This window comes from Tasmannia lanceolata, unplaced genomic scaffold, assembly GCF_043159265.1.
Source record: "Tasmannia lanceolata isolate RefF3 unplaced genomic scaffold, GAP_Taslan_0.1 ptg000003l, whole genome shotgun sequence".
In the NCBI taxonomy this organism is placed as follows: Eukaryota; Viridiplantae; Streptophyta; class Magnoliopsida; order Canellales; family Winteraceae; genus Tasmannia; species Tasmannia lanceolata.
The window spans coordinates 17,480,928-17,497,121 of NW_027518680.1; the positions used below are offsets into that span (position 1 = coordinate 17,480,928).

The 16,194-nt window shown below is 42.4% G+C and overlaps 1 protein-coding gene across 1 annotated transcript in view; it reads left to right on the top strand.

Moving 5' to 3' along the window:
• Positions 1-1,574: 1,574 nt before the first annotated feature.
• Positions 1,575-16,194, top strand: part of LOC143853025 (uncharacterized) — a 37,489-nt gene continuing 22,869 nt past the window's right edge. The window contains exon 1 of the mRNA XM_077362727.1: positions 1,575-2,325. Within this exon, the coding sequence (XP_077218842.1) occupies positions 1,881-2,325 (445 nt within the window). The 5' untranslated portion in view covers positions 1,575-1,880. The remainder of the gene's footprint in view (positions 2,326-16,194) is intronic.

Below are 16,194 nucleotides of genomic sequence, written 5' to 3' on the forward strand. Positions count from 1 at the left end.
TGATGCTACATAAGGTGTTCGACAGAATTCCTTAAAGAAGTTGATCCTCCCTTAGACTTGGGTATTAACTGAGCTAGTGGTTACACCTGCATCAATCTTGACCTTGCAAAGTAGTTCTTGGAGATTGCGCTTAAGGTAGGTTATCCTACCCTATGTCAATGTATTACGTATATTTCATATACTTAGATTTGTTGCAAGCTTTTATTACAGTCCATTATATGGAACTTGTTTTGGAATGTTTTCTCACTAATATCTTTTAGCATGTCATACTAAATGGTTGAATTGTCATTATCCATGAAATGCTTTAGTCTTAACATGCTTTCTTATTTATACAAAAAAAGAGCTTTGTGACTAACATGATTTTGGAAACTCAAATTCATGAAACACTATTGAAAATCATTCTATTTATGACATGGTTTCAATGGATTTGAATGGGGGAGCCCCTTATGGGTTGAAACGTCTACAAAATTTATGGCACGGTATTTCAGATATTAAATTGCTTCTATCTATATTTGTATACAGTCTTGGTATGGAATGGGTTCCACCAGTAAGGTTGATCTCTGGTGGAAATCTAGTGCCCAACCTGCCAGTGGGTGCGTACACTGGACGTGATCACGTTGACCGGTCGAGTTTATCTGCCCGTAAGGTTGATCTCGAGTGGCCAGTAGGGAGTCCTCTGGCTATTGATATTATTACATTGCGCGCTTTAGGACTTGTGAGTCCTGCGAACGAGTGTTCGCCTTGGGGTACACTACTTGCCAATAAAGTTGAAAATTGGCCACAGAGAAGATTGTTAAGTATTTGATTTCTAAGTGGAAAACAACAAAACCAAGTGTATGGAAATATATATTCATTGTCATTGATTTCAAAGCGGAAAACTGCATAACCGAGTAGTTGGAACCGGTTTTAGTAAAAGAATGTATTTTTCTTATGTAGCTAATGTAGAGATGATTTTCTTGGTTCCTATCAATTTCTGCATTGGCTAAATTTCTATGGCATGTTACTTCTTTTTCATACCAACATTGTTTTCGTTTTCCAATTAGCTGGCTTGGATTTGAAAAACCGGCTGGGCTGTTAGCTCATTATGTGGTTTAACAATTTTCAGATACAGAGGAACGGCAGTAGACTTGCTGAGATCAGGCACTTGGATTTGAGCTTAGGAGATTTCTTGCTTTCTTTCATTATTCCAGTTACAGACTTTTGTTACTTTTAAGGTGATTGCCGTCGAATAAGGATTGTTTGGATTTAGACTTATGGACCTATATATGTATTTCATTTGAGCTCTAATTGAGACTAAAATTTTTACATTTATTAGTCGCTCTGAATGTTGGGAATAGTTGATTGTAAATGAGCCTTGCATGCTTGTAGGGGCGACCCTATGGGCGTGTGGCGGCTGTCACGTGCTCCTTACGTCACCAACCTAGGCTTATCACTTTCGTTGTCCCTTCAGCTCTGTCTTGATGCAGTGCTTTCTCAAAAAAAAAAACAAGAAAAGTGGGGTCGGTTTGGTCAAAATTTCTTTATTGACACCGCGTTTTGGTACAAATTTTCTTTTTTTTTAAGCACCATATCTGCAATCCAATTTTTTTTTATCTTTCTTTCCGGCAAATTATAGACTTGGGATCTCGGGAATGGATCGGAGGCCTTACGAGGAAACTCTGACGGGCGGCATACCCCCTTTTGGAGTTCCTCACTAGGCCTCTCTTTCGTTGTCCCTTCGCCTCTGTTCTATTGCAGTGAAAATAGAAAAACAAGAAAAGTGGGGTGGTTTGTCAAAGTCTCTTTCGACTAAGTTTCTTCTTTTTAAACACAATCTTTGCAGCCCAATCCTTTTTTTTTGGTATCTCTCTCCAGCAAATTTTAGACTTCTGAACTCTCAAATGGATCGGAGGGTTTATGCAGCAACTCTGAGGGGCGACGTGCCGACCTTTCTGAGTCTCGTTCGAGAAAACCCGGATGTCCTCGAACAAGTGTCATCAAACACCGTGTTGCACATTGCATCGAGGTGTGGACATTTCGAACTGGTATCGGAGATCATTAGATTAACGCCCAATATGCTTTCGGCGGAGAATGAGAAGATGGAGACACCACTGCATGAGGCATCTTGGGAGGGGCATGTCCAAGTGGTGGTACTACTGTTAGAGACCGATCCTTGGATCGCATATAAACTAAACCGCAAGAACGAAAGCGCTCTCTTTGCAGCTTCAGCTCATGGGCACTTGGAAGTGGTGAAACATCTTTTGATCAAGTTCCCAATGCTTCTTATGTCCGAAGAGGACGATGCGTCAACTTCTCTTCATGTGGCTGCTGCTGGAGGATATACAGGTAACATTACAACCTTGTTGGTTGTTTGTATATCATGGAATTTATTAAAGCTTCCCGAGTCAATCGCCCAAATGAACTGAGTCAACTCTCTTTTACTGTGACAGAGTACTTATCCAAGAAACTGGTATTTTTAAAGTTGGGATTGGATGAGAACTCAGCCACGGTAAATTGAATGTTCACTCGTGCAAGTAGGGGTGTAAACGAGCCGAGCTTGGCCAGGCTCGGCTCGGCTCGTTAAGCTCAAAAGCTCGGCTCGGGCTCGAACCAGGCTCGGCTCGGGCTCGAACCAGGCTCGGCTCGGCTCGGTTAGGCTCGGCCAGGCTCCCGAGCCTTACCGAGCTCGGGTTATATTAAGTTCACACCCCTCATCTTCCCTGGACAGCCCTATCTAGTGTAATTTGACTACTTTTTTTACACTATGGGGCATGGTCCAAGTAACAAATGGGGTTCCAAAAATGAAGTGACATATTTTGCCTCCCCCTTTCACTCCCTGGATAACCCTTTTAGTGTATATATTAATATAATATATATTATATTTAAATATATTAAATTCTTAACGAGCCGAGCCGAGCCGAGCCTGGCCTAAATCGGGCTCGGCTCGGCTCGTTAAGGGCTTTTTTCAAGCCGAGCTCGAGCGAGCTTCCGAGCCAAAATTGACACCCTTACGTGCAAGTCAATGATTTGATAAGATAAAGTAATCGGCATTTGTTACGCAATTTCACATGGGGTTATAGGTTTTTTGTCCGAGACACCCTCATCCCCTTTGGCATTACATGTGCCATGATTTTTGTTTTTTTTTTTTTTGTGGAAAAATGATCTAAAGATTGCATGGAATTTCTAAAATTGTACATGAATGGTGGTTTAATTTTGATTACCTACTTTATGGTGCCGTACAGTCAAAAAGAGAATTTTACCCTCAAATGCAAAGAGGCCATAGAAAAATGTGGAAAGTGATATTTACGCCCTTTTGATCACCCGGGACACCCAGTGTCCGTGTACCAATGACAAAAAAGTAGGGCTGCAACTCGGGTTGGGTTTTGGAGAACCCAACCTTACCCGAGAAATATCTCGGGTCGGGTCGGGTTTTTTTTTCGAAAAACCCACGATTCCCAAACCCGGCCCTACCCATGATAAATCTCGGGTCGGTTCGGGTCGGGTCGAGTTTTTTCACGTTGACGCAATTTTTTAAGGAAAATTCTTGTTTCACAAGGCAACTCAACTCATAGAAGCAGAAATTACACTCACATTACACTTGAATCAAACAATGCTGTAATCAAACAATGTTGTAATTACAATCAAACAATGCTGAATCAAACACTTGAATCAACTCAACTCATAGAAGCAGAAATTACACTCACATTACACTTGAATCAAACAATGATGTAATTACACTTGAATCAAACAATGCTGTAATCAAACAATGTTGTAATTACAATCAAACAATGCTGAATCAACTCAACTCATAGAAGCAGAAATTACACTCACATACAATAATCGTGGGTGCGTGGGTTTTCACTTTTAACTTTTAACTAACAATAGAAAAAAATGTACATACTATAACTTATGTAACTCGGGTCGGGTCGGGCCCCTTCAAACCTGGCTTGACCCGAGATTCATGCGGGCTTTTGAATGCTCAACCCGGCTCGACCCGAAACCCATGAAACCTGAACCCAACCCAGGCTATTTTCGGGTCGGGTCGATGCGGGTCGGGTAAAACCCGGCTCAAGTTGCAGCCCTATAAAAAAGGGTCTAATGTACTTGATGTCAGAAAAATCGAGGGGCTTTGATTGCAACGTACACCGTCAATGGGTGTCCCTGGTGATAAAAAAAAGGGCGTATATATCATTTCTATTTTTTCTTACTTCTTCTAATCTTCAAAAGAGGTGGAAGAAAAGGGAAAATGACAAAAAAATATGGACTTTTTCCTTGAAATATCATGTTAGAAGGGGTGTTTTCTAAATGACCAAAGAAAGGTAAAGTTAACTACTTTTTCCACTGATGACAGAAATGCCCCTTAAAGTCATTTCAACCACTTTTCACTTTTGCTTTATATTTTACACAAGGAAGTGATGTATCTGCCCCCTTTTTTACTTGCGACAGCCCCGTCTAGTGTATTTATGAATTCACGTTCACCCCAAGTAAAAATAGGGGGCGGATATATCATTTCACTTTTACTTTACATTTTACACCGTACTGTGGAAGTAATATATTCGCCCCCTTTTTATTCGAAACAACCCCCTCTAGTGTATTAATGAATTCTCTTATACACTATAGGTGCCGTCCCAAGTAAAAATAGGGGGTGAATATATCATTTCACTTTAGTTTATTTATATTATGCGTGCATAAGATAAAGCAAGCACTTGGTTCTACCATTTTCGGAGACCCTGCAAGGATAAGAAAAGCTTATATACCATTTAAGATAGTTTGAACTACTATGGAGACACTATGAACTACTATTTAGACTTTATGAACCACTATTAGCCATTAACCACTAATTAGACCCTCTTAAACACTACATACCACTAATTGCACCCCCCTCTGAACCACTAATTAGACCTTTTAAACCACTTTGAACCACTAATTACACCTTCTGAACCACTAATTACACCTTCTGAACCACTATTTTACCCTCTGAGCCACTATGAACCACTCATTAGACCCTCTGAACCACTATGAACCACTAATTACACCCTATGAACCACTATTTGACTGTCTAAACCACTAATTACACCCTCTAAACTAATATGAACCACTAATTACATCCTTTGAATTGGTTCAAAAGGGCCAAATAGTGGTTTAGAAGGCCTAATTATTGGTTCATAGTGGTTCAGAGGGTCAAATGGTGGTTCAGAGGGTGTAATTAGTGGTTCATAGTAGTTCAGAGGGTCTAATTAGTAGTTTATACTGGTTTAAAGGGTAAAATAGTGGTTCAGAGGGTCTAATTAGTTGTTCAGAGGGTCAAATAGTGTTTCAGAGCGTCTAATTAATGGTTCATACTAGTTCATAGGGTCAAATAATTGTCCAGAGGGTGTAATTAATGGTCCATAGTGGTTCACAGGGTCTAATTAGTGGTTCATAGTGGTTAAAGTGTCTAATAGTGGTTCTTAGTGTCTAAATAGTAGTTCATAGTGTCTCCATAGTGGTTCATAGTATCTTAAATGCTATATAAGCTTTTCTTATACCTGCAGGGTCTCCGAAAATGGTAGAACCAAGGGCTTATTTTATCTTATGCACGTGTAAGATAAAAACACTAAAGTGAAATGATATATTCACCCCCTATTTTTACCTGGGATGACACCCTATAGTGTATAAGAGAACTCATAAATACGGGCGAATATATCACTTCCACTGTGTAAAAGGTAAAGTAAGAGTGAAATGATATATTCACCCCCTATTTTTACTTGGGACAGACCCTATAGTGTAAAAGTGAATTCATAATTACACTAGAGGGGGCTGTCCCAAGTAAAAAAAGGGGGCAGATACATCACTTCCTTGTGTAAAATGTAAAGAAAAAGTGAAAGGTGGTTGAAATGACTTTAAGGGGCATTTTTGTTCTCAGTGGAAAAAAGTAGTTAACTTTACCTTTGGTCATTTAGAAAACACCCCCTGTGGCACAATATTTCAGGAAAAAAGTCCATTTTTGGTCATTTTCCCATAAAAAAGAAAAAAAGTAGGAAAAAGAGGAAGAGGAAGAAAAAAAGAAGTAGAAGAAAAGAGGAAGAAGAAGGAAAAATAAGAATCGACGTCAGAAAAAAATAGAAAAAGAGAGGAAGAATAAGGAAAAAAGAGTCGATGTCGGAAAAAATAGAAAGCGCCGAAAAAATAGAAAAGAAGTGGAGGAAAGGGGGAAAAAAAGAATCAATGTCAGAAAAAATGAAAGACGCCGGAAAAATGAAAAAGAAGAGGATGAAGAGGGGAAAGTCGGGATCGCCTCGTCTCGACGAAACTTGGGTTTTTATCGCTAAAAGTTGGGGTCATCTCACAAAAATTGAGGTCGTCACGGCTAAACATGGGGTCGTCTTGGTTAGACATGGGTTGTCTAAGAAACTATGGCAGAAGAAGGGAAAGTTAGGGTCGTATAGGTAACGTTGAGCCGTCTCGGTGAAACTTGGGGTCGACTCGCTAAACTTGGGGTAGTCTAGGAAAATATATAAGAAGGGAAAGTTGGGTCGTCTCGGCAAAACTTGGGGTTGTTTCCCTAAAACTTGGCGTCGTTCATTTTAGCAAGAGGACCCCAAGTTTTTCTAAACGACCCCAAGTTTTACCCAAATTTTGCCAAGATGACCACAACTATTTTTTAACCCGGAATTAAAAGGCTCCCGGGCATACCTGAATTTATATTGGATTAGGAGAAAAACTAGAGGGGGACAAACCACCTGATCTTGGATTACAAGAGGTCATAGTCTAATACATCTGAAATAGGTGGCAACGAGATCCAAAAAAACAGATGAGGCGGAACCTGTTGAGCTAGATACGAACCATAGATACCGCAGCTTGGAATCCCCAAACTTTTGATGCTGTATAAACTTGTTCAGGGGCTGGGGGGCTCTGATTTCCTTCTAACTAGGCTTAAGAATAAGTGATTTCATTCCCTTCTACTTCATTAACTTGGTTCAGTAATTAGAGACTCGTTCTGCTTTAATAGAATCCAGCCAGTAATTTCACCACTCTGTTCTCTATCTGCTTGAGTTACTTCGCATACCGAGAACTAAGAGCCTCAACCATCAATTGCCTGTTAGGAACTTGAGAAATACCGATTTGATGGAGCTGATTTGAGGCTTCTTCATGGAAGTACTGTTTTATTTTGGAGATTTGGTATGCCAAAGTAATCGCCTGGCTTGACATTTTGCACCACGACTGTGCATATTGCCTTGTTCGGATATTGCGCAGATAATCACTGAACGTCCAAAGCTTGAATACCTTGTTGAGCGAAAAGGGTGACAGAATGCAGGGTTGGATTTGCATTCGTGTAGGAACCGTCAAGGCAGACTATAAGTAGAGGCCTACTGTTGAGTGATGCCCCAATTCTGGGGAGTCCTTGAAAATAAGATTCCTCTTGGAAGAGCACCCAAAGTTAGCTAGTGCATCTGCAACCGAGTTCTTATCCCTGAATTGGTGTTGGCATAAAGTGATGTAGGAGCATCTTGGCAGATCAACGGTCCTCACCAATTCTTGCAAAGGTTTCAATTTTAAAAAAAGTTTCTAAGCAGATTTAGCAAATTTCTAGTCCTAGCATTTTTGGCAACCTCAAATGTCCAAGAATATCTAACATTTTATGTCTAGGAATCTTTTCACAAGAATAGCTCCATTCTAAGAAATCCACACGTCCTTTCTTTAGAATGTTTCATTTATTTTTATTTATTTCTTGTTTTTAGATATTCTATAATAGCTACTACTTCTTTACATTGGGCTCTATATTAGGTATCACTTTAGTCAAGGTTTATTACATTAGCAATTAGTTTAGTCAAGGTCTTGTTGCCTATTTCTTTTTATTTATTACTTCTTGTGCAAGGACTATAAGAAGAAAGGTACGAATTGTAATCGAGATTGGTTTTGATAATTAAACATTGAATGAAAAGTGTTCTTTTCTTTTGGAGAAAGGTGTTATTTTACACTTCTTTCTTGGAGTTTCCCTCCAACGTGGGTTAGCTTTTGAGCACCACAAATATCTTTTATTATTATTTTTAATCGGATCGTCATCGCTGTTATCAATCGCACGCCCATCCGGCGTCAATTGGTATTGAAGCTAGGCTCTGCGGGAGTTCTATCTACTGCGGATCCGGGAAGGCGATGGTTCTCTAATCTATGGAGCAATTGCAACTGGGTGAAATTCCTATCTTCTATGGAGATGGTGAGTGCGAGTGCACTACTTGGATCAAGGCTATCGAGGCGTGTTGCGATCCATACGGACTGAGCCAGAAAGATTGATTTGGTATGCCAAGGAGACTGTAGCGAATCGCGCAAAATCTTTGTGGATACTCATGGAACAAGAGCGGCGCAAATTGAGAAAACCACCATTCAATAATTAGGAGGAGGTACGTGGTCGTTTCTTGAAAATGTTTGCACCGGTAACTAATCAACAGGCCATAGATTTTCAAGCTAGAAAATTGCGCAAGCAAAAAGCCCAAAAGGCCAAGAACTTTTCTAGAAGGAAAGCCGGATGCCTTACAATTCAAAAGACATGGCAAATGTATTGGGCTAAGAAGGAATACCAAAGTCATGTTACTTCCGTCACTATTATTCAAAGTTGGATTCGTCGGAAAATTGCCCGTGACAATTACTTGAGAATCAAATGGGCTACATATGTCATTCAACAAGCATGGAGGAATCGAATTACTCGGCATCGTTCTGGTGAGCATCAAAATCCATGGAAGATCTAAAGATCACCAATAGTAAATTGGAATGTCAAGTAGAAAATTTGACATGCCAATTAAATGAAGAACGGGAGTTGTGCCTCGGAATGGAGCGAGCTTTGCAAGGCCTTAAGTGTAAGTTCGAGCCTTGAGGGAACGCTTCTAAGAGTCAAAGGGCTACGTTAACGAACGGATCTATCATGTGAAGGACAAAGATTGGCCCCACCTCGATGATTGCCCAACCGTTGAGAATAGCAACGGGTTCTTTCTACCTCAACTACCTCGATTCGACGAGCATATTGAAGGCAAGTTTTCAAGTCGAATCAAGTTCCGTTGCCCACCCAAAAAATGCCAGATTAATAGCAAGATGGAAGTATCTGATTCGCTGGAAAGGACTTCAGTTTGAGGTAGGCGTGAGGAGTACTCCCGTTGTAGCCTCACAGATCTTTGCTCCCCAAATCGTCAACAATACCGACATGAACTCGTGGTCGAGTTCTTTCCATGAAGGAGAGTCTGATGCAGGAGCATCTTGGGATCAACGATCCTCGTCGATTCTTGCCAAGGTTTCAATTTTTAAAAAGTTTCTAAGCAGATTTAGCAAATTTCTAATCCTAGCATTTTTGGCAACCTCAAATGTCTAAGAATATCTAAGATTTTATGTGTTAGAATCTTTTCACAAGAATAGCTCCATTCTAAGAAATCCACACGTCATTTCTTTAGAATGTTTCTTTTATTGTTATTTATTTCTTGTTTTTCGATATTCTATATTAGCTACTACTTCTTTACACAGGGCTCTATGTTAGGTATCACTTTAGTCATGGTTTATTACATTAGCAATTACTTTAGTCAAGGTCTTGTTGCCTATTTCTTTTTATTTATTACTTCTTGTGCAAGGACTATAAGAAGGAAGGTACGAATTGTAATGGAGATTGGTTTTGATAATTAAACATTGAATGAAAAGTGTTCTTTTCTTTTAGAGAAAGGTATTATTTTACACTTCTTTCTTGGAGTTTCCCTCCAACGTGGGTTAGCTTTTGAGCACCACACTTATCTTTTGTTATGCTTTTTATCGGATCGTCATCGCTGTTATCAATCGCACGCTCATCCGGCGTCGTAAAGACTTGATCTGGATAAGCAGGGATTGAATTTCCTTCCAAGGGTATTGGATTGCCCATGGGACGACCCTTTCCTACCATAAGGTCGATAAGGACTTTGCTGTCTGATTCTACCATCAGATTCCCTATGTGGAAGGCCGAGCAACATCTTACTCCATCAAGAAGTCCTCAAGTTTCGGCCACCATATTAGTTCTCTACCCATAGTAGAAAGAGGATGGACATTGCGTTTTTTCTCCTTCATTTCTAAGTACGCCTTCTCCCCCTGATTATTCCAGGTTACTTTTTTGCCTCCGTGATTGTTAAGCTTGAAAGATTCATTTGGAGGCCTCTTCCACCAAACCTAGCAATCTTTCTGGGCTGTGCCTGGATTAATGGGGGAGCCTATCAAAGAAAGAGCTAGAGATTCAAACTTATTCGGGACCTTGAATGCAAGAGACACCTTCCAAGTTCCGCAAGTCTTCAACAACTTTACCGATCACTTTCCTATAGGAGTTGGACTGGCCGTCGATTCTCCTAAGGCACCGTTCTTTCCAAATTTCCCAAGGGATGAAGAGGGCTATTTTACCAAAATTCGAAGGCAACTTGGCTTTTCCATTTACTGGACAAAAACAACCAAGATGGAATGCAAGTTTTGATGGATTGGAGGTGGATTAATTTGGAATTCCATAGAGAAGCAAACTCTTTCCAAGTGTCTCTGGCTAGATCCCCTTCCATGCATAAGTGACGTATACTTTCTTCGTTGGGCTGTTTGCAGCATACACATTTGGATGCCAGTTTTATGTGCTGATTTTTTATTCTGTAACCAGTGCTCACTGCTCCATGGAAAAGCTTCCGAATAAAACAGCTTACTCTAACTAGAATGTGAACCCAAATCAGCCCTGCCCAAGAAGCTAAGGAGCCTCTTCACCTGCTTCGATCCCATGCAGAACCGGTGCTGAAATGCCCGAAGGTGCTGGACACCAGATGATCTCATCACTCAGGCTGATATAGGTGTAGACTGGACAATTTCTAAAGCTAGTTGGCTGGTGGGTGGGAACAATGACAGGCATATTCCTAAGGCAAACTACCGATCCAGAGGTCTGTCCAAAATTTAATGGTCCCGTTGCCTATAGTCCAACGAGCATTTTCAAGTCCAATAGTCCTCGTTGCCAACAGTTCTTTCCACAATCTTGAATTATCTGTGGCTGGTTCGATTAAGTTAAGGTCTTTGTTTTTTGCAATAAATTGATCATATTAATCTGCTCCATAGTAATTTGTTGATGTGAAGGTGGTGTAGAGCCCTGATTCTAAATGCTGTGCAAACCTCTGCCATCATTTTTATGGCCAGGTCTCCCTCTGGCTTTGGTTTAGTGATACGACTCCAAGATACCCAATGCTTTTTATACCCGCAGTCGCTATTGCCCCACCAGAAATTGGAATGAAGACTATCAATCCGCTTGAGGACTAAATTTGGTGGGCTTATTGCAGAAAAAATGTGGATTGGAGTACTGGATATATCACACATGGATTATGAGGGTTAGCCTCTCACCTTGAGATAGTACCTTGCCTTGCCATCCTTCTATTTTGGTATGGATTTTTTCTATAAGGCTATCAAAAAATGATGATTTCAGTCTCCTAGAGTAAAGTGGAATGCCAGGAGGTGATTGGAGAGTTTTTGCTTTAAAACCAGTCGAAGATGCTTTGCTTGTTCTCCTTGCTGGAGGGGACTTGTCTGATATTGCCTTTGTTGATTTTCTGGCCAGAGCACTTTTCATACCTTGAGGAATTTCATGATTTGATTGAGGCTTGCCTTGCATCCATTCAAGAATATTACTATATCATCCGCGAACAAGCACTGCGTGAAGGTAATGCTTCCCCTTTTCTTGAGGTAGTAAACTGCCCTTCCCTCTCTAAATAATGCAGATAGGGCTTTGCTTAGTACTTCCTCAACAAGTACGAAGAGGCAGGGGAGAGAGGGTCTCCTTGTCTCAACCCCCTCGAGGACTTAAAGAGCACATGGGGTTCCCCGTTTAGTACCACAGAGAACCAAAAGTTTTGTGTTGCCTCCGCTATAAGAGATCTCCACTTTGCCAAGAAGCTAAATCGATCTAGCACTTCCATTAGAAACTGTTAGTTTAGCCTATCGAAGGCTTTAGCCATGTCAATTTTTAGCATCACATTTCCTCCTCTCACTTTTTTCTTAAGGCCAATCACCATTTCTTGGCAATCCCAATGTTGTAGAATATCCACCTGCCTTTGACGAATGCTCCTTGTTCCAAAGATAAAAGATTTTGTAACAGATAGGCTAATCGTCCTGAATTCTAAAAAGTCTTTTGGATTTTCAGTTTTTGGAATTGTTAATGTGAGAAGATAAGAGTAGAAGAAGAAGAAGAAGAAGAAGAGAGAGAGAGAGAGAGAGAGAGAGAAGATGACGATTCTCCAATAAGGGAGCTCACATGTAATATTATATATAGGTGCCCAACTTAGGGTTACATGTAATATATATATATATATATATATATATATATATATATATGTTAGAAGTGTAAATGTGCCTAAAGGCAGTTTAGTCTTTGTGCTCTTTTCACTCTTATATAAATACATAAGTGAGGGGGAGCTTCTCCCTAACTCACTCCTTTTTTCTCATTCTACTCTCTTCTCTCATCTCACAACATGGTATCAGAGCCCTAGGATTTTGATCCCCTAGGGACCACCATTGCAACCCCCTCCTTCACCTCTCCCTCCTTGGCCTCACCCCATCCAAAACCTAACCCTAACCCACACTCGCCCCTCCTCGCTCAACCCCCTGTCCCCTCGCACTCTCCTTTCTCAACCCCCTGATCCCTCTCCCCTCGCCCATCCTCCCACACCACACCACACCCCTCGCCTCTCCTCGCCTTCCCTCCTCATTGTCCCACACCCCTCGCTCCTCCTCCCACACCCCTCGCCACTCTCCAGACCCCCTCCTCCTAGCTATCCAGCCCTCGCCCCTTACCTCCTCACCTCCCACGCTCCACCAGCCCTCACCCCTTCCCTCCACTCTCACCCACCCACTCCACCTTCACCCTCTTCCATCATCTCCATCACTGTCCTCCAAAACTGTCTCACCCAAACCCTCTAAACCAAGTCCCTTCTCCCACTAATCGGACACCTCTCACCCTTTATCATCCCTCTATTGTGTTTTACCCACTTGAAACCCTAGTCTAAGGGGTCTTTCTATTCTTTCTCTCTCCTTCATGGCCTAAATCCTCTGTGCGATATTTTTCCTTTGTCTCTGCGGCTACAATTTCCTCTCCTAGCCTTCCTTCTCATTTTGGCTAGTTCTCATATGTCTTTCTCTATTATGTCTCTCCATCAGAGCCACGGTACAATGACCGGGCCTGTCCTGTGATTGTGATTGTCACAAGTCTCCTTTGTTTATCATCCGTCTTAGTGGTTGAGAGCCTCCTTCTATGTCTCTGCCTCCATGGATCCTCCGGTCATTATGGATCCTCCTGTCAACTCGGCTCCTGCTGTCAGCTCAACTCCTCCACTTACGGCTTCATCCTCTAGTTACTCTCTTCTAGTTACTCTCCTTCTTTGGAGAACTCTTACCCATAGATGACTTCCGAGAAGATTGACGGGTCCAATTACCTCAGTTGGTGTATCGCAGTTGAGACCTACCACCTAGCTCGAGGTAAGGTATCCCCCCCCCTCCCAAGGATCCATCCTATGACTGGTGGCAGCAAGATGATGCCTTGATCCGCACCCTCCTTAGGCAGAGCATGGCCTCCCATGTGGCTTGCACAATGATGTGCCTGAAGACTTCCAAGGATATTTGGTACCACACAGTTGTTCTCTATTCTAGGATTGATAACCTCACTCGTATTTGCATGACCTACTCAGAGTGGATGCGCCTCCAGCGCGACGATACCCCTCTAGCTGCCCACTACAGTCACTTCGTCTCTCTATGCCAGCATCTGGATGTCTTCATGCCCCTCACTGTTGATCTGACTATTCTCGCCCGGCAATGGGACCAGCTCCGTGTTGTCATTTCCTTGAAACCTTGGGCCCTTACTTTCTGCCTCTTCGACAATAGATTCTTGGCTCCGGTTCTATCCCATCTCTCACGTAGGTTTATTCCTGTGCCTAGCAGTGTTTCTAGGGTAACCCCTCCACTTTTGTATTTGTCGATGGCTCTGCACTCGCAGCATCTGATAGCGATGATCGTCTTGGCCGTGGAGGTAGTTCCTTTGGCCGTGGTAGAGGCCGTGGTGGTGGCCACAATTTTGGAGTCGATAGTGGTTCTGGAGGGTGTGGACGCCCTTATTTCTCTCATTGTCAGGTGGCTAAGCATCATGTTGATACTTGTTATGCCTTGCATCCCGAGCTCCGTCCTCACCGCTCTACGCACATCACCGCAGCTGGTCTTCTTAATGCATTGGCCTCCTCTACCATCCCAGCGACACCTGATGATATTTTCGTTCTCTCCAGGGCTGACTATGAGGAGTTTCAGCGCCTGCGTTTGAGCAGTCGACCGCATAATGCTAGTTTTGCACAGCCAGATAGTTCATCTGCTTCTCTTCTCACCACCTCCAGCTCCTGGATCATTGATTCTAGGGTATCCAACTACATGACGGGTATTTCCTCTTCCCTTCATTCCTTTAAGCCTTTTCACTTTGAGTCCCATTCTATCACTCTTGCTGATGGGACCACCTCTCCCATCTCGGGTATTGGTGTTATTTCTCCACGCTCTGGCATTACTCTATCCTCAGTTCTGCGTGTCCCTAAGTCTCCTTTCAATTTGATTTCTGTTAGCCAAATCACTAAGTTTTAACTGCTCGGTCTCATTTTTTCGTCGTATTGTGTGTTTTAGGATTTCACGACTGGGAGGACGATTGGCATGGGCCGTGAGGTGGATGGATTATATCGCTTCGACTGTGATCCCCCTCTCACTATTTTGCTTAGCTCAGTAGATTCGTATTTCTCATATTCAGTCCTTTCACTGCAAGTCCTGTGAACTCGGTAAGCACCGCCATGTGTCTTTTCCCTCTCAAGTTGTTACTAGGGTCTCGCGTCCTTTTGATTTAGTGCATTCAGATGATTTAGTGCATTCAGATGTATGGGGTCCCTCGCGGACTATGTCTCTTTCTGGATATAGATATTTTATCATTTTTGTAGATGATTTCTCTCGTGCGACTTGGTTATTTTTACTTAAAGCCCGCTCTCAGGTCTTTCATGCTTTTCGCACATTTCATGCCGAGATCACTAACCAATATGACTATACTATTAAATGTCTGCGCACTGTCAATGCTAAGGAGTACTTCTCTGCTGACTTTCACGATTTCTTATCCACCCATAGCATTGTTCATCAGTCCTCTTGCGCATACACCCCTCAAAAAAATGGTGCAACCGTGAGAAAATTGCGATACCTTCTTGATATGGTCCACACTCTACTCTTTCAGATGCAGGTTCTAAAAAACTATTAGAGGGATGTCATCCTTACAGGGTGTTTCCTGGATAATTGACTCCCATCTTCGGTTTTAGATGGTTCTTCTCCTTTCTCAATCTTACATCCTCAGGGGGGATCCATCCCCCATCACTCCACGCGTCTTTGGTTGTGTCTGTTTTGTTCACAACCTCTCACCAGGCCCGGATAAATTGGATCCTCGGGTGGAGAGATGTGTCTTTCTAGGATACACTTGCACCTAGAAGAGTTATCGCTGTTATAGTCTTCCACTGAAGCACCTATATTTTTCCGCCGATGTCAACTTGTCTGAGTCAGTCTCCTTTACTGCTCCCGCTAAGAGCAGTAACGTTGAGCCCGCTTCTCAAACTCCTCTCCCTCTTCTGGTTTTACCTGACCCCTGTGAGCCCCCCCTCTTCTCCATTGTCGCTACCTTCGGCTCCTCCTCCTCGCTCGAAAGGTCTATCAGAGGCGTCCGAGGTCAGATGTCCACCACCCTGTGCCCAAGGCGGCGTCTTCTCAGCCGAAGATAGCGGCTCTTCCATCATAGGTACCTCTTTTACCCTCTCCTGATGCTCCTACTGATTCTCCGATTGCATCCCGTACTTGGTCACCTACGACTGCACATCCTATTTCCTCTGTTGTTTCTTATGATCATCTCACTCCTTTGTTTCACAGCTCTATCTCGTCCTTGTCCTCTATTTCTTTGCCCAGGTCTGTGCTCGAGGCCCTTGCACATCCAAGTTGGCGTGATGCTATGGATCTTGAGTTGGCCGCTCTTTAGGCCAATCATAATTGAGATTTGGTCCCTCTTCCTCGTGGTGCTCAGCCCATGGGTTGTCGTTGGGTCTTTGCCATCAAACATTTGCCCAACGGGACAGTTGAGCACCTTAAGGCGCGCTTGGTTTCTAAGGGGTATACACAGACATTCGGGGTTGACTACACAGAGACCTTTTCCTAATTGCCAAAATTTCA